The 27,079-nt window shown below is 40.6% G+C and overlaps 1 protein-coding gene and 1 long non-coding RNA gene across 2 annotated transcripts in view; one reads left to right on the forward strand and one right to left on the reverse strand.

Annotated features, from left to right (window-relative positions):
* Positions 1–6,906: 6,906 nt before the first annotated feature.
* LOC146693268 (uncharacterized) lies at positions 6,907–17,928 on the reverse strand. Its single transcript, XR_014923937.1, has 5 exons — positions 17,872–17,928; positions 12,121–12,271; positions 11,549–11,628; positions 11,292–11,425; positions 6,907–7,242 (listed from the first exon to the last, which is right to left on the reverse strand). It is a non-coding gene; the product is annotated as an uncharacterized LOC146693268 (long non-coding RNA).
* The window catches only part of ngef (neuronal guanine nucleotide exchange factor), a 32,553-nt gene continuing 12,503 nt past the window's right edge, over positions 7,030–27,079 (forward strand). The window contains exons 1-8 of the mRNA XM_085479096.1: positions 7,030–7,248; positions 12,137–12,242; positions 18,563–18,910; positions 19,235–19,299; positions 22,983–23,233; positions 24,108–24,268; positions 24,370–24,522; positions 26,318–26,447. Coding sequence (XP_085335222.1) covers positions 7,041–7,248; positions 12,137–12,242; positions 18,563–18,910; positions 19,235–19,299; positions 22,983–23,233; positions 24,108–24,268; positions 24,370–24,522; positions 26,318–26,447 — 1,422 coding nt within the window. The 5' untranslated portion in view covers positions 7,030–7,040. The remainder of the gene's footprint in view (positions 7,249–12,136; positions 12,243–18,562; positions 18,911–19,234; positions 19,300–22,982; positions 23,234–24,107; positions 24,269–24,369; positions 24,523–26,317; positions 26,448–27,079) is intronic.

The following is a 27,079-nucleotide window of genomic DNA, read 5'->3' on the forward strand; positions in this document are numbered from 1 at the left end:
TGTGAAAGAAAATTTACCTTTATTTTCTTTGTTAAGAGATAAGATGAGATGAGAGAGATAGCCTTTATTTGTTAGTTGCAGTTTTTTTGCCCACAACCGAGATGACAGACCTTGCCGACCGTACATACAATACACAAACATCACATTGGGGAGACAGGTCAGGCCAGGTAGCAAGGAAAAAAACATCAAAATGTGTAACACAAAAATGATAATACAGGAATGCACAGATATCAACACACCATAGCACAGTAAACACAGACAAGCAACATGGGAAAGTGTTCCAGTGTGTACAACTGATCTGGGACCGCTGCAATCTTTGATTGCGCCTCCAGCTGATCCAGTGTCCACATCGGATGGTAGGTAAGCGTCGGAGGAGGCGTTGGATCCGGGGTAGGGAGGGTGATGCATCAGTGAGTGCTTATCAGTATCAGTATATGTATGTGTGTGCGTGTCCATAGTTCAGCTGAGACAGTGTCCTTCGCCCTGCCAGGCTAAGTAAACAGTCTTCCAGCCAACCCAGGTGGCCTTGCATGGAACGGGAAGGAACAGACTAAACACAGTCGTTATCAGGGAGTTTTTGTTCAGCTCCAGCCTTGAGCCCACGGCTGGCGCCGAAGGGGTAACTGCATTATGATGGTGATTTTTCTTTTCTTTTGCAACAACTCATGAGAATTTCAAAGCTGTTTTTTAACACTCCGTCACTGGACTCTCAATCTCCCGTTGGAGAGCTGCGAGCTTCTCCATGATGTTATCAAATTTCCGCTCGGTGGTCTTGTCATTCTTGTGCTCAAAGAGCAGATTCTGGGACCTCACGACCGCAGTGAACTGCTCCAAGATGTAATCCAACTTCCGCTCAGAGGTGTTATTCTGAGTATTCACTGCAGCTGTTAGCTCCTCCAAGCTCTTAACCATGCTGCATTCAGTGAGCGCATTCTGAGAAGTCACGCCTCGTCCCATCATTTCAATCCCAGCGGGCAGCCTTGGGGGGGTTTGAACAGCCGGTTCCGCTTTCTTAATTCTCCGATAAGCCAGGGCCAAGCCAGCTCCGATCAGCAAGAACCCTGTTATCATGGTTCTGAATAGGTAGATATCTTCAGCGTCCTCGATCGACAGTCCCGCCAGGCACACGATCCTCTATTTCTGCCACCCGTCCATCGTGTATCCGGCAGGGAAAGTCCCTCCAGGGCACTCAGGCTCTCCTGAGCCCAGACTTCTCGTTGAGAAAAGGGTGTCAATAGCATTCAGAGACCAGTTGAATCCATAATTCTCTTTTAGGTTTTAGAAACAGACTGTGAGAGAGTGTTCCAGGGAAAAAGTAATACAAAAATCACGAGACTAGACAAGGACATAAGGGCTAAGCAGGGAAGATAAGGGAGAGGAGAGGAGAAAAAGTGCGTCCGCCTCCTCCGAGAGCCAAAAAGAGGAGGAAACCCGTGGAACGGTTTTGGGGAACCCTTGGTGCACACATGTTGCTGCTTATAGTGCTGAGTCTGACCCTTGTATGTGAAACACTTGGTTGGTGCTGACAGTGGTCCTGTTGCTGAGGTTGGGGTCATCCTGTAAACTCTTAAACGACCTCCACTGCTTCGGTGACTGGAACACAAGTAAGAGAGATGTCACTGATTTTGTCACTGAGCAGTGACAAAATTCTCAAGATAGTCTCCCTTTAGAAAACCACCAGGATTTGTCTCAGCATCACAGTAAAGTTCATCCCTTTGCAAGGATGTTTTTCTCTGCTTGAGTGAGTTAGTCAGACAAATTTCCCCCCCACTTGTCCATGTCCCTAGTGTGACATCCTGTCTCTGGCCACTGAGGACACACTCTGTATTTTGTTGGTGTTTCCAACGCACAACAAGTAGGTCAAACGTCTTTTGTTGCCTGGTATTAGACTTTTCATGTTGTGGTACACGAACCTTGTCAGTGAATTCAGAACTCTTTTCAGAGTATTCTCATCTGAAAGAGTTGTAAGTCTCTGTCTTGATCTGCCCCTCTTTTGATTTTAGCACACAATGGTAAAATTTGTTTGTCTGACCCATTCATTGAGCAGCTGGCTGTGTGTTCTGGAGGATTTTTGTTGCTTGGAGTTCCCCTAACTCAAGAGCTCATTTGCAGACAAATTAGATTTAAATAAATATTTAGTATTTAGTATTTAGTATTTATTTATTTATTGTCATTGTCAAGAACAATGAAATTGCGTTTGGGGCTTCCATACAACCCAAAAAAAGAAGAAAATAATAAATACCCCTTAAAACCCAAGTGTACATATTTAACCCAGTGTGACTCCAATGCAATAAGACAATCCTTAGCAATAATGTTCGTAGAAATTCAGACAAAGACCTGAGAAACATGACAAAATACAACAATGCAACCCATTCAATATTATTGTACTGTGAGATATGATATCAGATATGATAGTTATCTATTTAAGAAAGAGGGGGGGGGGGGGGGGGGCAGGAGGGGGAAGAGAATAAAGATATGATGCACCAATGCAGACCAGCTCATTGCTATTAAGAAGTTGGATATGGTTATTGTCCGTGAGAGGGGGGCAGAGAGTTCAGGAGCCTCACAGCCTGTGGATACAGGCTGTTGGCCAGTCTGGATGTTCTGGCCTGTATAGACCTGTACCTTCTCCCTGAGGGCAGCAGATGGAAAAGGTGGCACGCAGGGTGATGTTGGTCCCGCAGGATACTGTGCACCCTCCTCAGACAGCGAGTGGGGAAGATATTACTGATCTCTGGCAGACTTGTTCCAATAATTCTGCCAGCTTCTTTCACCACCCGCTGGAGTGCTTGCTGATCGGCCTTGGTGCAGCTGGGGAACCACACTAGAAATCCATACGTCAGAACGCTGCTGATGGCACAGTTGTAGAAGTTCAACATCAGAGATCTGGGAATGTGTGCGCTCCGCAGTCTCCTCAGGTAGTAGAGGCGCTGTTGGGCCTTCCGTACAACTGAGGTGATATGGTTGCCCCAGGACAGGTCCTCGGTCACAGTTACCCCCAAGAATTTAAAACTGCTCACCCTCTCCACCGCCTCACTGCCAATGAAGAGAGGCAGATGGTTGTTATGACCCCTCTTCCGGAAATCTACAATGATCTCCTTGGTCTTTTTTGTGTTTAAGACCAAGTTATTGTCGTGGCACCATGACTCTAGTTGTTGCACCTCTGTCCTATAGTTTGTCTCATCATTGTTGGATATAAGTCCGAGCACTGTGGTGTCATCTGCAAACTTAACAATGAGATTGGACGCGCAGGAGGAAATACAGTCATGGGTGAAGAGAGTGTATAGCAGAGGGCTCAGAACACACCCCTGAGGGGCACCGGTGTTGACCACAAGGGTGGAAGAGGTGTTCTTACCCACTCTGACACTCTGTCTACGGTTAGTGAGGAAGTCCACAATCCAGTTGCACAGAGAGGAGTTAAGTCCCAGTTGGTGGAGTTTGGGACGGAGTTTGTATGGCCGGATGGTATTAAAAGCCGAGCTGTAGTCTACAAAGAGGAGCCGTGCATAGGTGTTCCTGTGTTCCAAGTGCTTCAGTAATGTGTGCAGCACTGTGGCGATCGCATCCTCGGTTTTAGACTAGATTTAGGGGTTTTATTCACTTTACGGATTCATGTTTATATATCTTGGGGTTTTTTTTTAAATGAGAGAAGACAAATTTGCTCAAATTATAAGTTTAATTTTTATGTTATTTATTTCAACTTCGTCATCATCATCATCATCAGTTTCTTTCTCTCATTACTTTTTTTTTTTTTTTTTAATTTGTCTGTTTTAGTTTATGCTTAGTTATTACTGTGGTCATTGTTAATCCGTTAATTAATTTCTTATTTTCTCAATCCTTAAATCATATTTCTTAATTTTTTAATTAATTAATCTTATTTTTCCATTCTACCCATGTCTACCAGGGGCTGGGGAGTGGCCTGCAGTATCACCCTCCTTCTACTGGATGGTGGTGCTTTAGCTCAGTCCTACTACTAGTTAGCACTGTTGCATTTTTTTTATGTGTAATACCCTCTTTTGAACACACAATGTCACACTCTGTTGAATAGACCCGTGCTTACACGAAGTCGTGCACCTTTTAAACAAAACAAAGACACGACATAGAACAATAACAAACATTTACACCACTTTCTTTTAAAAAAATTGGAAGTATGTTACCCAAATGACTTAAAAACCATGTGGATATATCAATACAATTGTCACCATGTTGCTTTCATAACATTTTTTTTAAATTAAACAACTCAAAAAGCAGTGACCACTATTTTACCGGCCTCAATTTTTCCCACAGTTTCAAATCCTGTGATTACTTGTTGCTTTAACCGGACCTCAATTTTCCCTGCAAACATCTTTATACGATATCTTTTATGCCGATTATGTGTAGTCGTTGCTTTTCTAATGATTTAGCTTACACGGCTTTAAATGCTATACAAAGTTTACAAGGTCCTCGTGCTTCTGAGAGGAAAATCTCAACACATATGTTGTCGCTTTTCTCCTTAAGGCAGGGGACTTTAAACTTTCTATATTTAAATTGAAAATATTATATCATATATAAATTATGGTTAGAATTTTAAATTGTTTTACATGATGTGATGGACCTTCATCTCTCTGGCTCAGAGACAAAAGCTGGCGCACCCAGGCAGTAAACACTTTTATTGCATGTGGTAAAAACAGAATGTTAACATGATTGATCAAAAAGTTGAAGGGAAGCCCTTAGACCCCATGTCCAACTCGAGTTTCATCTCCTACACCTTTTGGATATCTCCCTATAAGGAGATGACACTTCTCACATCACCATGGCAACTAGCTCCTATCCTCCGCTCAGGGCTGTAGAGAAAAGTGCCCATTCCATAACACCTGATTTATGGCCCTGCTTTTTCTCTAGTAGTCAGCATTAAAGTTTGTACCTTCTGGTGCCATCTCTAGTGCAGGCAAACTAGACAGGTCAAAGGCATTAATCATCCATGTATAGGGATGGGAATCGAGAACCTGTTCTCTACAGGAAATGTTTTCTAGTAGTCTAAATTTCTTGTAATCGCAAGTCTGCTTGCCTATTGATTCAGCCTATCGGTTCATACTCTTACATTACATTTAGTTGATTTCAGTTGTCGGAGGAGCAAAATACTAGTGCAGTCTACAGCTTGGATATGGACATAACATATTTTAATTGCACAAAAGGACAAGTGTAACAATGGTTGCATTCAGTTGTTTAAAGGAGGTGGCAGAAACACTCAGGACAGTCAAAAAGTCATGACCACACCATCAGTTCATCAGTAGGATGAACAAATTAAAGGTTTTCAGGCCACACTAACAGTAATGTTCAGTGATAAGCACAACTGAATTATTCATGATTTTCATAAATTCAAGATCTTCTATAGACATTTGAGGTTAATTCTCTTGCTTTCTCATTGAAGTCACGATTGTATTGCTTTACCAACGGCTCCTCTATGTGAGCAATGGAGATTTGGTTAACTTGAATGGTGGGAATGCTGCTCCCCAACTTATAGACTTCTCTATAAGGTAGCGAGAACTAAAATCCACACATACACGCACCCACCATTGTCCAACATCAGTAACAACACACTTATCATTTCAGTAGCAAGACACCCTTGCAGAAAACAATAAAAAGTGGGAAATCTTGCTGCATGCTTTAAACGTTAAAAAGTACTACCACCTGGTGGAAAAATATAGAAAAAAAAATTCAAAGTAAATAGTACAAGAGCAAAATATTCCTTGATGTTAAGATAAATGTGGGAGCAAATGTTGGTTATCGGCCAGCTTAGCTACTTCAAGCTAATCCAAGGAAGTGAGATGGTGCATTGGTTAGCAATATTGCCTGAGTTCAATGCCACCATCTGTGTGGAGTTTGCATGTTCTCCCTATGCTTGTGTGTGTTCTCTCCAGGTACTCCAGCTTACTCCCACAGTCCAAAGACATGTGATTGTAATTCTAAATTGCCATAGTTGTGAATGGTTATGTTTCTATGTGTTAGCCCTACGTCAGATTGGTGACCTATCCAGGGAGAAGCTCGCCCCTCGCCCTATAGGATAGGCTCCAGCAACCTGCAAACCTGATAAGAGAATGGATGGATAGGTGATAATTATTCATTCATCCATCTATTCTATTCGGTCAATTCCACATTCTTTATTTAGTTATATGATAATTATTAACATAATCGTTCTGTTTTCCTTTAAGAGTAAATAAAGCAGGAATCATGTAGGTTAGTGAATTCCACAGTAAACCATCTTCTGTTTGTAGAAACTGTGCAGGATCTTTATTTTACAGTAAAGGTTATTCCAGTAAACAAATTCTTTGCACTTCCTTTTTTGGTTGGTACTGTTCAAAGGCAGAGAAAGCAACTTTATTGCTCTGTTGAAAAAAGGAAAAGATGAACTTTAAACTCTCCTTGTCAGCTGACTAGAGATAAAACTATTATGTGGGACAACGGATCAACAGGGTCAGAAACTCTTGAAGAACAAAGGCCAAGAACAAAAACATGCCTTGATTTCATGAAGGGATCTGAGAAATGTAGAAGGCACAGACATTTATAAGCATTTCCAAGTGGCTTTTCTGGTTCTGCAACAGAGAAAGTTTTAGAGCAGAAAGGCATTATAAGCTGGTAAGACTAGGTTGAGTTCAGGAATGTTGGCACATAACAGGGTGGTGCAAGGAGGCAGAAAGAGGGAGGGACACAAACAGAGGAGGGACAAAGAACAGGAGAGAGTCATAAATGTAATAATTACACTGTAGTCATAAATAAGCGTCAAGCACTCTTTCCACAGGTTACCCATGTAGTTAACAACATTATTGCTGTACGGATAGGAGCAAGAGAGGGCTGAGGATTCCCTTTTCTGATCTTAAAATTGTTTTCAACTGTATTCTTTTTTTTTCTTTTCATTTTTCACGTGAATTTCTGATTCCAAGTGATGGATTTATTCCTGGATTCTGGCTAACTATGGCAAATTTCTTTCCACTCATTTCCTCAACACCAAACAATATTTTCCAGTCTTAGTTTTTCACGAAAATTGAGCAATAGATTTCACTATGTCTGTAGCTACCCTGTTCAGGGGTAAGTGGGGACAGAAACCAAAAGACGTCACAGAAAAGCAACCAGTTGTGGTTCAACCAAGCCAAGAGGAACATGATGATGATGACTCCAGCACTGGATTTAGTAGAGAACCTATTCGCAGAAACTCCCGCTTTTACCGGTCAATGAGGAAGAAGAGACTGATCTCATCTGAGCAATCTGAAAGTAAGACAAGAAGACTAGTACAGAATTTGGCTGTGACCACAATTCAACAATGAATTTGCAGTTAATTTGAAGTTAATTTTAGCTGGGCTTTTAGCTAAAGATGGACAAACATCTTGAGAAAGTTGAGGGTAAACAGGAATATTTCTTCTGGATGAGTCTTAGATGCTAGATGTATAGTTAACTTTAAATTAATCATTTATATATAACTGTGCTTAAGCTAGGTTATGAATTCATTTCTCACACGTTGTTATCAAAGGCATCGTGTTAGGGACTGCTGTAGTTAATGGTGCAGTTGTTATTGAAAGTAGAACAAAGGCAGTTTCTATCCTTCAGTAGAAATCTACATGAATACAACCTGAGAAACTGGTTCTGTTTGAACCGCGTACAGCGGTGAATAATGTATTTCCCACGGGTAAATGGACTGGCGTTCAACCTATGACCTCATCAAAGCAAGAACAACCTTGAGTTTAAATGTTAAAATGAACCTACCTGGATAACGATATATTGTTAAGTATATATACTTAATGTCTTGCTATATATATATATATAACCCCAATATATAACCCCAATTTTGAACAAACAAACAAACAAGCATGCTGTTTAAATGCTGTGTAAATAAGACTGGGATTTGTCTCTGCCTGATTTCCCCAATGACTTTCATGTCTGCTTCAATGAGCCCCTCTAGGACTACACTCACTTCAACACCAGGTGAACTACGACTCAGCTTGACCTCAGCAGAAGTGGCCCACATGAAGTTGCAGGCCCTGACAGTATACTAGAATGGACACAGAGATTGTGCCAGTCAGCTGTCAGATAATGGGATCTCATCAGTGTTTCATACAGCCTGCAAACCTTGAGAATAAGGACTTGTATATATGTCTCCTATTCTTGGACCACTTATGCCCTCAGTACAATAATTCAACAAACTCAGCAGCAAAAACTTGCAAAACCTGACCTGAGCTTCTCCCTCTTCAGTTGGTTCCTGGACTTCTTAATCACTAGATCCCCCTAGGTTGTGTATGAGACCTCTCATACACTGCTCGGTAGAATATCAAAGCTCTCACATTGTGACGTTTGTAGATGACACAGGAGTGGTGAGATGGAGAACCAACAGTGATGCGTCTGACTACAGGCAGGAATTACAAAACAACCAGCAGGCTGGTGCTCTAGAAAACCAAGGAGATGATTGTGGATTTCAGGAAGTGTAGAATCCCCCCCGTCACACTCCTATACATCGAGGGAGTAGCTGTTGAAGAGGACTCCAGCTGTAAGGATCTCAGTGTACATCTTTAAGAGGACCTTTTCTGGAGTCACAAGACATCCTTCCTTGTTCAGAAGACGTACCACCGTCACTACTTTCTTAGAAAGTTCAGGTTCACTGTATTTTGGGGCTAAGTATTGACCACAACAGGAAAAGACTCAGCTGTGTTTTAGAAGAAAGGTCACACTGTCAAAAAAAAAGAAGCCAAGTAAGTCCACTGTGACCAACCATTATTGAACACAAGGGGTGGATTATGACACCAGCTATTAGTCAGCTATACTCCTACTTCTACTACACCTTGCTCCAAGTCACCATCAGTAATTCACATGATTGTGTGTTGGAGTAATGTCATACAGAGGTTTTACACCTTGGTCCCTTACAGTCAAAATTATTTTTTCCCCACATCTCAGCTCATGTGACAGCCAAGATGGTTACTAGTGGCTTGTGACTACAATGACCAGAATGAATGAAAACCTACGCAGGGATCTTTTTAAAATCCTAATATCTATATCTATATATCTATATATCTATATCTATATATCTATATATCTATATATCTATATCTATATATCTATATATCTATATCTATATATCTATATATCTATATATCTCTATATATCTATATATCTATATATATCTATATCTATCTCTCTCTCTCTCTATATATATATATATATATATATATAGAGAGAGAGAGAGAGAGAGAGACGGAGCAATACTGGAAGAGCATATGGGAGAAGGACGCAACCCATAACGGCAATGCTCAGTGGCTAGTGGATCTGAGGGCAGACCATAGCAACCTCCCTGAACAGGGTCCAGTAACAATCACGGTGGGAGACATCCATGCAAGGGTCTCTAGTATGAAGAGTTGGACAGCACCAGGCCCTGACATGGTTCACGCCTACTGGCTGAAGAAGCTGACTGCACTCCACGAGCGTCTGGCAGCACAAATGAACCAGCTGCTAGTTAACGAGAGACACCTGGAATGGCTAACCGAAGGTCGGACGGTCCTGATCCCCAAGGACCCCAAGAAGGGACCAGTCCCATCCAACTACCGACCAATAACCTGCCTCAATACTACATGGAAGCTCCTGTCAGGCATCATATCGGCTAAGATGAACAGGCACATGGGTCAATACATGAGCGGGGCACAGAAAGGGATTGGCAAGAATACCAGAGGCACAAAACACCAGCTACTGGTAGACAGAACAGTCAGCCGAGACTCCTGTACATGGATGACATCAAGCTGTATGCCAAGAGTGAACGAGACATCGATTCACTGATCCACACTACCAGGATATACAGCAATGACATCGGGATGTCATTCGGGCTGGAGAAGTGTAGTCGGATGGTAACAAAGAGAGGGAAGGTAGTCAGGGGATCGAGCTACCAGAAGGCAACATTGCAGACATGGAGGACAGTTACAAGTACCTGGGGATCCCGCAGGCGAATGGGAACCATAAAGAGGCCGCTAGGAAACCTGCAACCACCAAGTACCTGCAGAGGGTCAGACAAGTCCTGAGGAGTCAGCTGAATGGTAAGAACAAGATCCGGGCTATCAACACCTACGTCCTGCCCGTGATCAGGTACCCTGCTGGGGTAATAGGCTGGCCAAAGGAGGAGATAGAAGCCACTGACATCAAGACAAGAAAGCTCCTTACCATGCATGGAGGGTTTCACCCCAAGTCCAGCACCCTGAGGCTGTACACTAAGCGGAAGGAAGGGGGCCGGGGACTGGTGAGTGTCAGCACCACAGTCCAGGATGAGACAACGAACATCCAAGAATACATTGGGAAGATGGCCCCAACTGACCGAGTGCTCAGTGAATACCTCAGGCAGCAGAAACCCAAGAAAGAGGAGGGAGACGAGGAACCATCATGGAAGGACAGGGCCCTGCACGGTATGTATCACCGGCAGATAGAGGAGGTGGCTGATACCCAGAAATCCTACCAGTGGCTGGACAAAGCTGGACTGAAAGACAGCACAGAGGCACTAATCATGGCAGCACAAGAACAAGCTCTGAGCACAAGATCCATAGAGGCTGGGGTCTATCACACCAGGCAAGACCCCAGGTGCAGGCTGTGTAAAGATGCCCCTGAGACAATCCAGCACATAACAGCAGGGTGCAAGATGCTAGCAGGCAAGGCATACATGGAACGCCATAACCAAGTGGCCGGCATAGTGTACAGGAACATCTGTGCCGAGTATAACCTGGAAGTCCCGAGGTCAAAATGGGAGATGCCCCCAAGGGTGGTGGAGAATGACCGAGCTAAGATCCTGTGGGACTTCCAGATACAGACGGACAAAATGGTGGTGGCTAACCAACCGGACATAGTGGTGGTAGACAAACAGAAGAAGACGGCCGTAGTGATCGATGTAGCGGTTCCGAATGACAGCAATATCAGGAAGAAGGAACACGAGAAGCTGGAGAAATACCAAGGGCTCAGAGAAGAGCTCGAGAGGATGTGGAGGGTGAAGGTAACGGTGGTCCCCGTGGTAATCGGAGCACTAGGTGCGGTGACTCCCAAGCTAGGCGAGTGGCTCCAGCAGATCCCGGGAACAACATCGGAGATCTCTGTCCAGAAGAGCGCAGTCCTGGGAACAGCTAAGATACTGCGCAGGACCCTCAAGCTCCCAGGCCTCTGGTAGAGGACCCGAGCTTGAAGGATAAACCGCCCGCAGGGGTGACCTGGGTACCAGTTATTTAACCTAAAAACAATTACAGACCTAGATAATGGAATTTTAATATAAACCTTCAAAACATGTCTAAAAGCACTCTTACCTTAAGCTATGTTTCTTTCCTCTTGCAATTTTTATAGCAAATCTCTGATGTTCAAGTGGAATGGCCTTTAATCCATCCATTCTCTTCCACTTATCCTTATCAGGGTTGCGGGGGGACTGGAATCTAACACAGGGCTGAAATGTTATAAAGCCAGAAGAAAAAATGGAGATTGATTCATTCAGTCTTCATCCAACTACTGGTCCCAGTGAGATTTCCTGAATCCTTGTTGTTGAATTACACTTAGTCTAGCCCCTCACCAATTTGCCTTTGGAGAGCCTATCAGGCACAAATTGCCTCTGAAGACATAGGTCCTAGGATCACTTTGGCACCTAAATCACTTTAACATAACAAGACAGTTACTCATAGCGGAGGGATGTTTACATTCAAGTGATAAAGTACTTTAGTGATAACTGAATAGCAGAGTTACAGGTCAACAAAGAGGGCTTAGTATTCTTTTCATTTCCTATTACCAGTAGACACCTTTTACTCTGACAAAATACTTTACCTCAAAATTGAAATGTTTATCTCATGGCTGCTGGCAGTGACCTGTGTCTGTACAGAGTAATTAACTTTTTAAGGTGCTCTGAGTGTTTGAAAACCTAGAAAAGCAATGACAATCTAACACTTCAGCCAGTTTAATTACAAAAATTCATAAAAAAAAAACCCCCAAACTACTTCACATAGGAAACAGGTGTGAGTGAAAGAGAAAGACAGAAAAACAGATAGATTTTTTGTAACCCACTAGAAATAAGTGATTAAAATGTAGCCATTTTAACTACTGTGTAATTTTCAAATTCCTCCCTACTATATCTATAAATACACTCTCTACCTTTCTAACTTTCCAGATTCCACCAGGCTTACTTTGGACCACAGTCCATCCAGTAGTGCAGGATCTTCCTCCTCTCATTCTCCCTTACCCCACAAGTCACCTTTGTTGCCAGGGGCTAGACGGTGAGTCTGCATGCCTTCACTGCCCAACCCTGTAACCAAACACACCCAGAAAACAAACAATCACATAACAATGCTTGCTTGAACATTGTACACTGCTTTATAATTAACACCTGGCACTCTTAGTGGCTTATCATATCTGTGATAAGCACACAAGTCTCTGTGAAAGTTAAGTCTTTGTTCTTCTCGTGGTTCTAGGTCGTTAATCAAGAGTTTTCTGTTTTGACTTTTGAATCGTGTTAATTCATTATTGTTTTGATTGAAGAAGTGGGATTTGTTTCTAGATTCTATTAATTATCTTTGCACTTATGAGTTTTCCTATCTCTGTTTGTTTCCAATTGTATTATTTTATGTAACTGATATAGTCATAAATTACTTTATGTTTGTTAGTTCCCTTCTGGTCTCTTAGTTTCATTTCTGTGTTTTGCCTTTATTATCTCCCATGTTCAGCCGGTCTTGTCTTGTGTCTGTTTACCCTTTTGTGTGTGTCAAGCTCAGGTGTCTTAGTCTTGGTATTAGTTCCTGTTTTATTTTGATAGTTCCTTGCCTCATGTGCTTTATGTTCAGTTTTACTTTTCCCAATTTCTTTACCCTGATTAGCTTCAGCTCTGTTCCCTGGTATTTCCCCATCTCCCTAATTAGTCTCCTGTATATATTCTCTGTTTCCCTCTGTCCTTTGTCAGAGCACTTGCCCTTTTTTTGTCTTCAAGTTCCTGAGTGCTTGTTTTTTAGTGGTCTTCCCCAGTGTAGGTTTTCTGTTGACAGAAGAGTTAAAAAATAAGAGACAAAAATACCCATCAAGTCAAGCAAATTTATAATATTTGAAATTACTAATAAGAACAAAGGATTCATGTGGTGAAAGGTGTAAGATAATCTGATTAAGTATGTCTAAAGTGGTGCATTTTAAGAAAAGATTTGAAAATGCAAAGATGTTAAACTGACTGGATCTTATATACCCCTTTTCTAATGAGCTCTGAGCTCTACCTGAGCACTCATTGTGCTTTATACAATTTGCCTCATTCATCCATTCATATAGAGAGCAACTTGGGATTAGTATCTTGCCTAGTGATATTTGCCATGCTGGAGCATCCAGGGGTCAAATCACCAACCTTCTGATTAGTAGATTACCTGCCAGATATGCTGGCTTGACCTAAAAAGTCACATTTGACTTTTTAGTCACATTTGACATTTGACAACCATACATATGACAGTAAAAAGGCCTGTATTGTAACTTGCGTCTAAAGATGGTGACTTTGCCTCCACACCTAAACAGAAACATGAGTACATTCCGGGGTTAAACTGGGATTCAGCAGGTGGGAGAATCCTAAAATCGGTTGTAGCAGCTCAGGGTGGGGAAAAAAATCACAACTCACAATAATTTCTTTTGTGGGCTCCATCGGATTTTCAGTGTATTGGCTGTGATCAGCTGACCATTCAGCAAGATGTGAGCACATTTATGAGCAGTCTTCACTAATTTCCCTCCCCTACATTGACAGCATACTGTTTATACTGTATTAATAGTAGGTGGTATAACTTTGGTATGAAGGGGAAACTCAGTGAATGAATCTTAGCATCATCAGCTTAAACTTAATTCTCAATTTTAATAATTCTTGATGCATTTTTTTTGGTTTGTTATTTTGCTTTGATTCTTTGTAAGGCGCTTGGAAAGTAAAGGACTTCTTTAAATTTCTTGAAGATGTTTCACCTCTCATCCGACAAGCTTCTTTAGTTCCAAAACTAAAGTGTCCCAGTCCCATCTGTACTCCACCATTTCGTTTTAAAACTAGAAACTTAAACCACCACTCTCCTTAGATTACCATAACCTGGATGACTGAGAACCTACACAGATACTCTGATTCTTTGTTTAACGCACAGCTCTGTAACACTTAGTTGTCACCATGTAAACGTGAGCGTTTCACCTACATTTGTGACTAAAAATGGACCTGCAATATAAACATGTATAAGACGAACGTGAATAAAAAGTAAAATAATCTAAGGAGCTTGAAAAGAAAGCGACTGGTCCTTTTGAAGTTTCTTCACAAAACTTAAAGAAATGACATGACATGTCATTTACATCATGGAGCCTTGCTCTTAAAAAACTGACAGAGATGTAACACTGTCTGTGAAGCTGGATTTAAGAAATAAGTGCTTAAAGTTAAAGTTTTAAAAACATGTTTAGTGCCATCTTCTGTCAATAAGTGATGTCATGTGCTTGGTTGGTTGGCTAATAGACTTAAATTAATTTATGCTAGCTAGTTAAGGAGAAAATTGATAACTCAGAAGAAAATAAGGACACTAACAAACAAAGATTTTTATGATAAGAAAACAAGTGTCCACTTTCACTTTACTGGCTGTTGAAGACACTCTGTGTATTTTGCTGTGGTTTCTGACACACAACAAATAAGTCAAACTTTCTTTGTTGCCTAGTCTTAGACTTCTCATGCTGTGCTAAACAAGCCTTCTCCATGAATTCAAACACCTTTTTAAGAGTATTCTCATCTAGAAGCATAGAAAGTCTCGGATCTGCTCTTCTTTAGCACTTCTCTGGTAAAATTTGTTTGTCTCACCTGTTCATTAAGCAGCTGGTGCTGTGCCTTCTGGAGGATTTTTGTTGCCTGGAAGTCCTTAACTGAAGAGCTCATTTGCAGACTTTTAGAAGTAATCCTGTTTTGTCTTCATCTGAGGCTGAATTCTCAGGTGGTTCCTGCAATTAGCCATCTTATGTGCTGTTTGCTCATACTGATGTACAAGCTTTAGGCAGTCCTTGCCAAAGTGGGTTAAAATTGTATGTAGTTCACATACATGGGTCAGTACCAGACAGAAACATGGGTGTGCCATGGATTCCCCAATCTCACCCACTGTGGCCAACTTGTACATGGAAGAAGTGAAAAAGAGGGCTTTGTTATCTTACCCTGGAACACCACCAAGTCATTGGTTCAGGTATGTAATGGCACCTGGGTGAAAATCAAATCTCAGGACCAACCACAATTCACTGATCACATTAACTCAGTGGACCAACACATAAAGTTCACCAGGGAGAATATGAAAAGTGCCAGGTTACTAATGGGGGACATTTAAAAGTTGATGTGTACCATAAACCTACGCATACGGATTAGCATTTAACGTTCGACTCTCATCATCCACTGGAGCATGCACACCATCCCCACAGACACAGTGGCCAGGGAAGCAGAAGAACGTCACATCAGGAAGGCCCTGAGAATATGTGGTTATCCCAGCTGGACTTTTGTTGAAGCTGGGAAGGCGCATAAAGAAAGCTCCAGTCGATCCAGGGGAGGACAACCACTGCCTAAGCGGAAAAAAAACCCCTGGTGATGCCATATGTGTCAGGAGTATCAGAACAGTTGAGATGCATTTATCCCTCTGTGGCTTTTAAACCCCAAAACACGCTGCACCAAGAATTGGTCCACCCCAAGGATCGGGTCCCCCAACACAAACGGAGTAATATAGCGTACGCTGTTAAGTGCCATGATTTATGTATCGGGGAAACCAAGCAACCTTCGGATGGCACAACACAGAAGAGCTACCTACCAACTCTGCAGTCTATTTGCACCTACAGGCCAGCGGGCAGTCTTTCAATGATGAGGATGTACAAATCCTGGACAGGGAGGAACGCTGGTTTGAGCGTCGAGTCAAGGAGGCCATTTACGGGAAAAAGGAAAGACCATCTCTGAATCAAGGAGGTGGCTTAAGGGTACATCTTTCACCATCTTACAATGCTGTGATTGCAGCCATTTCCCAACCCTCTGTGAATGGTAGTCATGGCCATTGATCAGTGGTCTTTGATCAGTAGTTGTTGATCAATGGTCATGATAATTTGCATATTAATGATCAAGGAACTGATCTCATTCAGTGGTCCTAGTTTCAGTCATTGGGCACTTCTCATCTTTCAACATTGTCAGAATATGTCTTTTTCCCCTTTTCAATTCAGTTGTTTTAAGTAAACTGTGAAACTTTATTTGTTATTTTTTACTGTAGATGAAGTGCAAAGGGTTTAACTATTGCAGTGTGTACTTTGCATTAGATGGAGGAGTTGTACAGGGAGGCATAGGCAGGAATGATTTCCTGTGTCATTCAGTGGTGCATTTGGGTAATCTCAGTCTCACACTGAACTCCTTTGACTGGTCAGCACGTAATGGAGTGGTTGGTCCAGCATTGTACTTATCTTGGACATCATCTGCCTCTCCAACAGCACCTTAAGGGAGTCCATCTCCATCCCCACAACATTACCAGCCTTGCGGATCAGTTTATTGAGTCTCTTCGCATCTGCGACCCTTAACCTGATGTCCCAGTGTGGAACAGCATAGAGGACAGCACTGGCCACAACAGACTAATAGAAAATCCTGAGCATTGTCCAACGTCAAAGATGTCTCAGCCGCCTTAGAAAATAGACAGAACTCTGTCCCTTCCTGTACAGTGCAGTGGTATTTTTTTTTAACCCAGTCCAGTTTATTATCTATGTGTACTCCGAGGTATTTATGGTCCTCTACAATATCGACCCCCTGGATTGAAACAGGGGTCACAGGTTCCTGGTCCTCCTAAAGTCCACGATCAGTTCTTTGGTCTTTGTTACGTTGAGCTACAGATGATTCTGCTCACACCACGTTACAAAGGAGCCAACCACAGCCCGGTACTCTGTCTCATCACCCTCTCTGATGCATTCAGTCACTGCAGAGTCATCAGAAAACGTCTGAAAATGGCAGGTCTCTGTGCAGTGGCTGAAGTATGTGGTGTAGCGGGTGAAGAGGAAAGGGGAGAGCAGCAGTATATTAATGACTAACCTCGTATTGTGGATGGATTATCTCTGTGGTTCTCCTGACTGACGTTTGGTCCGTTTACAGCATCCTGCCATGCGATTGCATTTGCTCCTAATCATTGGGAACCCTCACATTAACTTTTATCGAGTGGAAAAAAGTCCTCTGTTCGTTAGCGTTCGTCCTCCAGCTTTACTGTTTATGTTATGCTAGCATAGCTTTTTCGCGCTAGCGATCACGTAGCACATCATTATATACCAACTAGCCCAACTTCAGTAACCCTACAAACGTTGCTGCTGTTTACTTTCCTGTCTTCATTTATGTTGGAAGTGATAGTAGAGCTGTATGTTTTAATTTGTTTTAGAAATCCCTCATTGTATATTATATTTAGAGGGAAGCTAGCAAGCGAACTCCCTGCTAACTTCTAACTCTGTTAAATGTCATAAATTCCATTTTCATGGATGCTTGGATGTTAAACTTAATTGTTACACCTGATAGAGCAGAACGTTGATCATTTTATTACAGATGAAAGAATTTAGACAGTTTTTAACTCTCAGTAATGCTGCAGTGTTCGTTTGACTTATGGACCTGCAGCGGAGTTTGGGCCCAGACATGGCTAATGACATCAGACTTACAGACCGGATAGGTCGGGGCTGGTCAAGGATAAGTCTTTCCAGGGTTTTCATGATGTGGGAAGTCAGTGCCACAGGTCTCTAACCATGGGGGGGCACTGGGACATGGCGTTTTTGGTACAGAAATAAGGGATGATGTCTTCCACAACACTGGACCCTCTGCGGACTTAGACTCATCATGAACAGTTTATGAAAGACTCCACAAAGCTGGAGGGCACAGGGACTCACCTTGTCTGGTCCAGCAGACTTGCCCGAGTGGAGTCTTCTCATTTTTCTCTGAACCTGGTCATGAGTGAAAGTGACAGGTGGGGGAGGGGTGTCAGGACTTTCACAGGAGGCTATGGTGGAATGTGGAGACAGAGGGAGAGTGGATTGCAGGCTGACTACAGGTCAGGTCAGAGGGGTGAGCATTTACCTCAGTTTTGAATCTGTTAAAAAACACATTCAGCTCATTGGCTTTGTCCTCACTGCCCCAGCTTCTTTGCTGTTGGATGACCTGGATGCAGTGATTGTCGTCATGCTACTCCACACCTCTGTCATGCTATTCTGCTGGAGTTTCCACTCCAGCTTTCTCCAGTAATTGTCCTTAGCCTCTCTCATCTTGCCCTTCAATAATGCCTGAACCATTCTCACCTCGCTAATTAATTAACAATACGTTGACCAAGTTAATCCAAGTCTTTCTCCAAGTTTCTTCACTTACATCTACATGAAACTAGTTATATAAACTAGCAGCTAATTTAAAGATTTCTCATGCACAAGGGCAATATATTTTCCTGTGATAATGAAAAAACCTAATTATAATATCCAGTAAATATGCACACAAATTTAAGAATTTGCTGTTGTCAGTTAAGCTTTAGATGATGTGAATGGCTTCTGTACATGTATTTCTAAGGTGTGTTTCTTGTTTTTCTTCTGTCAGATGTAGTCCTCAGCTCTCGCGGCAGCCTCATCATTCCAGAGATTTGTTGCCAAGCAATGGTGAGTTCAGTAGCACACATGCTCTGTACAACCAGAATGCTGCGGATAAGAGAAGAGGAGGAGTGGGAGGAAAGAGGACTGTGGAAATATCAGCTGCTTCATACAGCCAGCAAAGAGATTTTACAGCAGAAATGAGCACGGACTGGACTCACAACAGTGACAGTGAAGCCATAGAAGAGCTTTCTGAGCAAACAGCTAAAGCTTGCACTGTGAAGGATACCAGAAGGAAGACCATGAACTCACAACAGCCTAATTCTGAAGGAGACCAGGATATCCACATGAACCTCAGGTCAGATCAAATTACTTTAGAAATAGAGATATAAATATTTTAGAAATAGAGATATAAATTTATAAAAAAAATTAAAAATCATTTGAATTCTGATGAAAGCAAATAATATGACGAGAAATTAGACAAATAAATAAGATAAAAATGCTTATTGTTTTTTCACAAAATAAAATTACACATTGTAAGAATGTATATTATGAATTATATTATCTTATGAAAAGATTTGAAATTTAGTAGTGATGACACACACACACACACACACACACCCAGAGAAAGCGAGAGATAAGCGCTCTCTTCACAAAGGTATGTCCTTTTTTTTCTTCGTAGGGTGCTGAGAAATGGAGAATGCTCACAGACAATCTGCCACAGTCTCAAAATCATCAAAAATATTGGTGAGTTTGACAAAGGGTGAGAGTAGTGCATATATTACACCCACCATCAGAGCTATTGCTAGAAAACCCTTTTGTATTTGTTTCTATATTATGGCTAATATAAGCAGTGGTAAGTCACACCATTCATGTAAGCTCTCTAGCACTTTACTAATTCAATAATATGCATGATAAAATCTTCCTGTATGTAGATTCAGATCGCTGACTGGTTAAGCAATTTTGTGCCTCATATAGAGTTTCCTGGATTGATAGACTACTCCACACAGTCTAATTCACTTTGGATGATTTTTACAGGGATTAGTAGAAATTTACTCATGATGGCAGCATTTAAGAATATAATAAAGAATTCTAAATCTTAAATGAAGAAGAGGAAGCCTGAAAATTGACTAAGAAGTGGAACAATACAGTACACATAGACCATATGTTTCTCTAAAGTCTGTGCATTTATTTTTGCTATGTGTGAGACTGTACTTTCACCCTGCTCTTATGTAATTCAAGTCCAGTTCTACACCCACAAAAGTAATCTGCAGTATATGACTGAGGAAGATTACACAACATGTTCCAATTTCTGCACCAGCAAACTTTCAGCCCACCTGTGAGAAGCACAGTTTAGCTGTGTTGGGGTGTCTGTAGCTCAGGATGTGGAGAGGTTCATCTTATAATTTGAAGGTTGGTAGTTTATATCCCTGGCTGCTCCAGTCTCCAGTCTGCATGCCTAAGTATACTTGGGCAAGATACTTAATCTCAAGGTGGTCTCTGAAGATATGCTCCTCAAGTATAAATGTGTGTGAATGTTAGATAGAAAGCACTTGGGTGTAGGAAAAATAGTGCTTGAATGATTGTTTGGGTTTGGGATTGATTGTGTGTGAATGTGTGAATTTGTAAAGGGCTTTGCATGCTCAAGCAGAATAGAAACGAGCTATATAAGAACCAACCAGTCCAATTATTAATAACAAATTTTAATTATCCAGAGTTTCTATTAATATTTTGTTAGTATATATTTAAGTTTTTCTAAGGAGCTTGAAAAGTAAGTAAATGGACTTCTTTATGTTTTGTGAAGACGTCTCACCTCTAAACGTTTTCTTCAGTTCTAAAACTTATCCATGGAATGAACCAGTTTTTCTACTTCTTCGGTTTTGATTTTGACCCAGGTATCACCACATATCATATCAACTCAGTAGATAGAAACATAGTTCACCAGGAAAGATACAGGGAAGACTCAAAAGATAATGCACTGAGGAGCATATAAGCCTTAACACTGTTTAACGAGTTTACCAGAAGCCCCCCACACAGTCTGGTATCTAGTGTTTCACTCCCATCACCACCAGGAACAACAACTTGTGATGAATCAGAAAAGATGCACAGGAAAAAAGGTCAGACCCCAAGCAGGGAGAAAAACAGAATAACATAATATAACATGACATAACATAACACTGTTGTCACTCATGTAGCAGGATACTCAGACAAACTGATCCAGCTACACTCTCAGAGAAAAACTGGTTCAATCCAAAGACAAAACTAAAAAATACGAACTAAGCAACATAACGTATTCTGTGCAGTGCAGCACATTTGCACTACATTTCTTTAATGCAGAAACCAAACAGCCACTCTATAAATGCATGATGTAACATAGAAGAGCCACCTCAATAGGACAAGACTTAGCTGTACATCTGCAACTAAAGGATAAAGGTCATTCTTTTGAGGATGCCAGTGTTCACATTTTGGACTGAAAACTAAAAGGAGCCATCTATGTCCACTGTGAACAACCATCATTAAACAGCGAGGGTTTGTTATGACACCAACTGTCAGCCACCTACAATGCAGTTTTGAGATCATTTCCCAGGCGCCTCAAACCGCACTCACATCTTAGGTCAGGTGTCCTCAATAGGTCACAAAAAAGGTGGAGACAATATCTCACAATGGTTTCACTTGAAACTTCTGGTGATAAGGGACAACACCCAGTATGGGTTTAAATACCTGGGACTCTCCACCATTTGATTTAGAACTGAATAAGCCTCCTGGATGAGAGGTGTCTTCTCAAAACTTAAAGAAGTCCAGTCACTTTCTTCCAAACTTCTTAGACTATCAAGGCCCGGATGACTGAGAACCTACACAGAAATTAAAAAATGTCATGAGAGTTTGATAATATAACAATACAAAGAGCATGCACACAAAGTAATTTAGACACCCCATTCTCAATAAATATTTGCCTAAATTCTGGATCGTGGTTCTATTGATTATTTGGAAACACCGACACATACTAATACCAAAAACAATTCCTGTATATTTTGGTTTTATTTTTATTTAATCTGTAAGTATCTTTGGTGGAATGGTGATTAGCACTGGCACCTCACAACCAGTGAATTGATCGATAGACTATATGACAGTTAATTTTGAGATAACTGCTAAAATCGACTTTTCAAAAAAATTTACAAATTACCACAGGGGAACAACTTACTGTAAATTAGCCACTGTTAGCCATCCCAAGCAGATGGGACATTAGGCCAGCTGGGTGACAGTGAAGTGTAGCCCTAAACAGAAGCCCCTGGTACACCACCAGTCTCTGCACATTTCAAATTGATTTTCCCCATTCACACATCTGCTGAGGAAAAAACTCTTTAGCACATGTTTTCTATAAACAGCATTCTGGACTTTCTGGACACCACTCGGGTACCTGAGTGGTGCTGGGTTGAGATTCACGAGTCTGGAGCGGAATTAAAAACATGACATTCATTTAAGGTTATCACGTGTTTTGTGAGCAAATGCTTTTGCATATTCGTAGTGTTTCCCCCCTTAAATGAAATATCTACTTTGCAAGTATTGCAAGTTGCCCTGTTGTCATCCGTTCTCGTAAAGTATAATCAAACTTTTGAGCGTTTGAGCCGCCGTGTTTCCTGCCAGGTAAATGACGCTCCGCAACGTGGTGACGTCATTCGGGGCGACTGGAATCGATAAGGGAATCGTTTGCAAAAATGGCAAAAAATTCCAAGGAATTGAGACAGTGGGAACCGGTTCTCAACAAGAACCGGGTTTTGATGCCCATCCCTATCCTCAACTGTACCTAAAAGTGAAATGTGGATTATTAAACACAAGGTCTCTCTTCTAAATGACTGTTTGTAAATTATATAAATGCCCCCAAACTCCCAAGTGTTAACTCATTTGATCCTGAATTAACACACTTACCTTTGTCCACCCTAAATGGAAAACTCTAAAGTCAGTTTTATTTGTTGCTATCTATCCTCACTGTTTCTATCTGATTTCGCAGACCTTTTATCTGATTTAGTGGTCAGTTGAGCTAAAACTGAATTATAGTATAGGTTTTGTGGTTTCTAACCAATTTCATTTTACAATGACATCTAGAAGTGATGGAATTTTAACTTGTTCTAACAGTGGCATACTATTATAGCACCACACTCAAATTCAGTGAACTCTTTAAAACAACCCTATAACAAATGTTTGTGAAGGCAGACTAAATGGTTAGGTGCTTGATTTTATACACTTGTGGCAATGAGACTAAAGAAACAAGTACATTTTCAGTTTAACTGACTAACCCAGAACTTTTATCCATATACAATAGTGTATGCCTTCTGTCTAGACACCGTATGAAAGAATGGTAATTGAAGCCACTGAAAAAATAAGCTGTATATGCATACTTAACGCGCACTAATCATTTTTTGACTCTTTAGCCTTCCTGTACCAGGAATACCGAGACACCTCCAAGCAGCAAGAGATTGAGCAGCGGCGTCAGCGTGACAACCTTTTTCCTGGGGTCAAGGCAGGGACTGTGGGGACAGACTCTGGTGTAATGTCTCCACCAGTGTTACAGCTGCAGCTGAGGAATAGTGCTCAGTCACTGACCTTGTGGCAGAACCTGGAAGCTGTGCAGGCAAGCGGTCTGCTTACTCAGTTACCGCACAAAGAAATTATAATGCAAGAGGTGAGCAATTTTGTGATGCCAAAAAGTTATTTGGATTGAGTAACGTTATTTATTACAGTAACATGTTTGATTTCAATGACGTCTTTAGAACAACTCCTTGTTTCACAAATGTTTGTAAAGGCAGACTGTATGGCGAGAGACCTTTATTGCAAACTGGGTTAAGTGTAACTAGATTATGTGTCTGTTATCTGAATTCACTTACCCTACAATGACAATCAGGATAAACAGTCACATGAAGCTGGTTATGAACTCGCTATATTAATCCAAGGTTTTGATTTTATTCACCTGTGGCAATGGGACTGAAAACACCTGCATTTAAAATTTAAAAGGACTGGCCCACTATGTTTAGTGTACTTTATTAGTCATAAACTTGGGAAATCCTTTAGAAAAAATACACTAAGCTCCAGGAAGTGTAACGATATGTACGTTTGACCTTAGCAGACTCAATCACAACAGGCACTTAATAAAGAGATCTTAGCATATGTGTGCATGCAAAACATATAAATGGCATACAAATAGACGAATGTACCAAGTGATACTAAAATATTTCAGTGTAGACCATAGCTTATGTGATAAGGTGGATAATCAATTAATTGTGGTGTTGGTCATTTGGTATTTGATCCTTCTACAAGTTAAAATTGCCCTGGGCAAGACACTGAACCCAAAAGTTGCTCCCAAGCAAACCACTAGAACTGGTGTGTGAATGGTTAGATAGTAAAAACACACTGTAAAGTGCAATGGTTAGAAAGGACTAAGTAAAGACTATTTGCCCAACTGGTAGACAGACTGACAATGCTGCTGAGAAACAAATTAAAAGACAGCTGCCCTGGTAGTGATTTGTTTATACTGTATTGAAATTTCCTTTTGTCCCTAGGCCATGTTTGAGCTGGTCACTTCAGAGGCATCCTACTACAAGAGTCTGGAAATTTTAGAGACACATTTCCTACGTAACCCTGTTTTAGTGAACACGCTAAGCCAGTCTGACATGCATTTTCTGTTTTCCAACATCGAGGAAGTGATGAAAGCCAGTGAAAGGTGGGACAGTATATGTTAACCAAAATCAGTTTATTAAGTCTTAACTGTGAAGTTTAGCCACACAATGTGCTTGAGTTATAGAAATCTCATAATTTTTTCAGGTTCCTGATGGATCTTGAACACCGAATTGAGAAGTCTATTTTGATTCCTGATGTGTGTGACATTGTTTATTACCATGCAGCAAAACACTTCAATGTGTTTATCACATACGTCATTAATCAGGCGTACCAGGAGAAGAACTACAGACGCATTTTGTGAGTATTATATTTCATATGCCTTCTTCATACACAAATAGTTAAATTATGGAGTGTTGTATGAGTCATTTTTTTTGTTGTTGTTAGAAAAATATGAATGATCGTAATTTATATTTATTTACACTTATATTTTTTAAAAATTCATTTTTCATAGTGTTTTTGTTTCTGTTAAAACAACACAATATAGTTCCTGCTATTTTTGTAAGCATTGCTGTTAATGATAAATACATGCTTGGAATTAGAGAAAGTTTTAAAATAAATATCATCTGTTAATGTTTTAAGTCTCTGTTAAGCAAGTTTTTGTAATGACAAATGTTGAGAAAATGCACAGTGTTGTTGGGTATGACCAGTACAATGGGAGAAATAATTATTTGATGCCTGATGAATTTTGTAAGTTTGCTTATAAATGAAATCTGTTAATAAATTTTTAATAGAGACAGACAAAATATCAACAAAAAAAAGATGCTTTTACATAAAAGTTATACATTTATTTGCACGCCATTGACTGAAATAAGTATTTAATCTCTAAGCAAAACATGACTGGGTCAACTTTGGTTACCAAGTACAATAGAAAGACATTTCTTGTAGTTGGTCACCAGGTTTCAGGAGGGATTTTGGCTTACACGTCTTTAAGAAAAGTCTTTAATAAACTCAATTTAACCTAACCTAACCTAACCTAACCTAACCCCTAACCCAATTTATAAAACCCAGATTATTGGCTTAATCCCTTTCTAGCTTCTAATTTTTTTCCTTTGTTTTCACTTCTTTCCAGGTAATTGGAAAATTTTTAAGGGGATTCTGGTTTCTTTCTTACTTTTTTGAAAGTGTTTTTACATTGTCTTAATTAACGGGGTTCATATGTATGTCATTGTAGTGATTTTCAAAATGTGCTCTCCAAATGTTGTCAGTTTGGATAGGTAATGATTGTGGGTTGTTTGTATTGTAGCTTTTCTGCCTATCTCATATCTAATTTTGGTTTCATTTCATATACAAGTTTCATGGGAAAATAATTTTATTTGCTTTATTCATGCAAAAGGCAGTTCATATTTAATTGCATGTAAGACTGCTTTTTTTCTTCACAATGTTTGGTGTTAGCCATGTATTGTTATTTTTTATTTTGCATTCTTGTTCAAATGTTTAGTATTTTGCATTTAAAGGCTGCAGTTATTGATTTTATGTAGGTGGACACTAAAGGTTTGATGTCATTAGTGACCATATAGGGACCTTATTTGTATCATCTTTGGTAGGGCCATATTTCTTTTGGTTATATATGACTAAAAAGAGACAGGAGAAAGAGCTAGAGGTGGCAGAGATGTTAAAATTTTTATTGGGAGTGATGAGAATGGACAAGATTGGAAATGAATACATCAGAGGGGCACCTCAGATTGAATGATTTGGAAAGATGCTTTGCAATGAGGAAGGGTGAATAGCAGAAGACGAGAGAGGAGATATATGTACTGTATGTAGTAAAGAAGGATATGCAGAAAGTGGGTATGCAAAAAAGGATAGGAACAGATTGAGATGGAGGCTAATGATTTGCTTTTATGAACCCTAAAGGGTGCAGCTGATTGCTCTTGATTCTAGTATGAATCTCTCCAAAGAACCTCCTTTTAACCTACCATTAAATATGTACAGGCCAAAGACATGTCATAGACATACTGCTGCACTGCCACTTTCCTTATCTCTCAACACATATAGAGATAAGGAGAAGAACATATAGTATATGGAGAACATATAGTATTCAAATAAGCAATGTGTTTGAATGTCCAAGTTCTGATTATGACTGTCTGTCCAGAGACGGAAACCAGCAATTTCGGGACACCATGGCTACACTAGAAAACCATCCATGTGTCAAGGGCCTGTCCTTTACATCTTTCCTCATCCTTCCTTTTCAAAGGATTACAAGGCTCAAGCTTCTTGTTCAGGTGAGTTTACCAACACTGTTATATATATCTATCTATCTATCTATCTATCTATCTATCTATCTATCTATCTATCTATCTATCTATCTATCTATCTATCTATCTATCCATCCATCCATCCATCCATCCATCCATCCATCCATCCATCCATCCATACGTAGGGATGGAAATCGAGAATTGGTTCCAGTAGTTCAGTTCCTTGGAATTTTTTAGCCTGCTAGACAAAGCGTCAGAAAGAATTGGCTGAAATGCTAAAATTGGGAGTAAAACAAGTCACATAGCATGTTGTGTAGCCCCCATAGTTCTTGTGGTGAAGACAGATACGTCTATACAGTTCTGTGTAGACTACTGGTAGGTGAATGAGGTGTCAGTCAGGGTGTTGGGTCTTTGACCCAGCATTTTTAGTTTATTTTGTATTCGTGATTCTTTCCGTTGCATCATGAAGATGTTTTAAGTTCAAGTTTATACAGATTAGTCTTGAGTTAGTTCTTTCATCCCTCAGAGATTATTTTTATTTCTGGTTCATGTTTTCATGTCTTTGTCTCATCTCTGTGTCTCCTCTGAGAGTCTGTCATGTCCTATGTGTATGTTTTCCCTGTCATGTCTCTGTTTATTCCCTCTCCGTCTCATGTTTG

Source organism: Copadichromis virginalis, linkage group LG14 (assembly GCF_057382275.1).
Source record: "Copadichromis virginalis isolate Kocher_CV1m ecotype Utaka linkage group LG14, C_Virginalis_male_GT1.1, whole genome shotgun sequence".
Classification (NCBI taxonomy): domain Eukaryota; kingdom Metazoa; phylum Chordata; class Actinopteri; order Cichliformes; family Cichlidae; genus Copadichromis; species Copadichromis virginalis.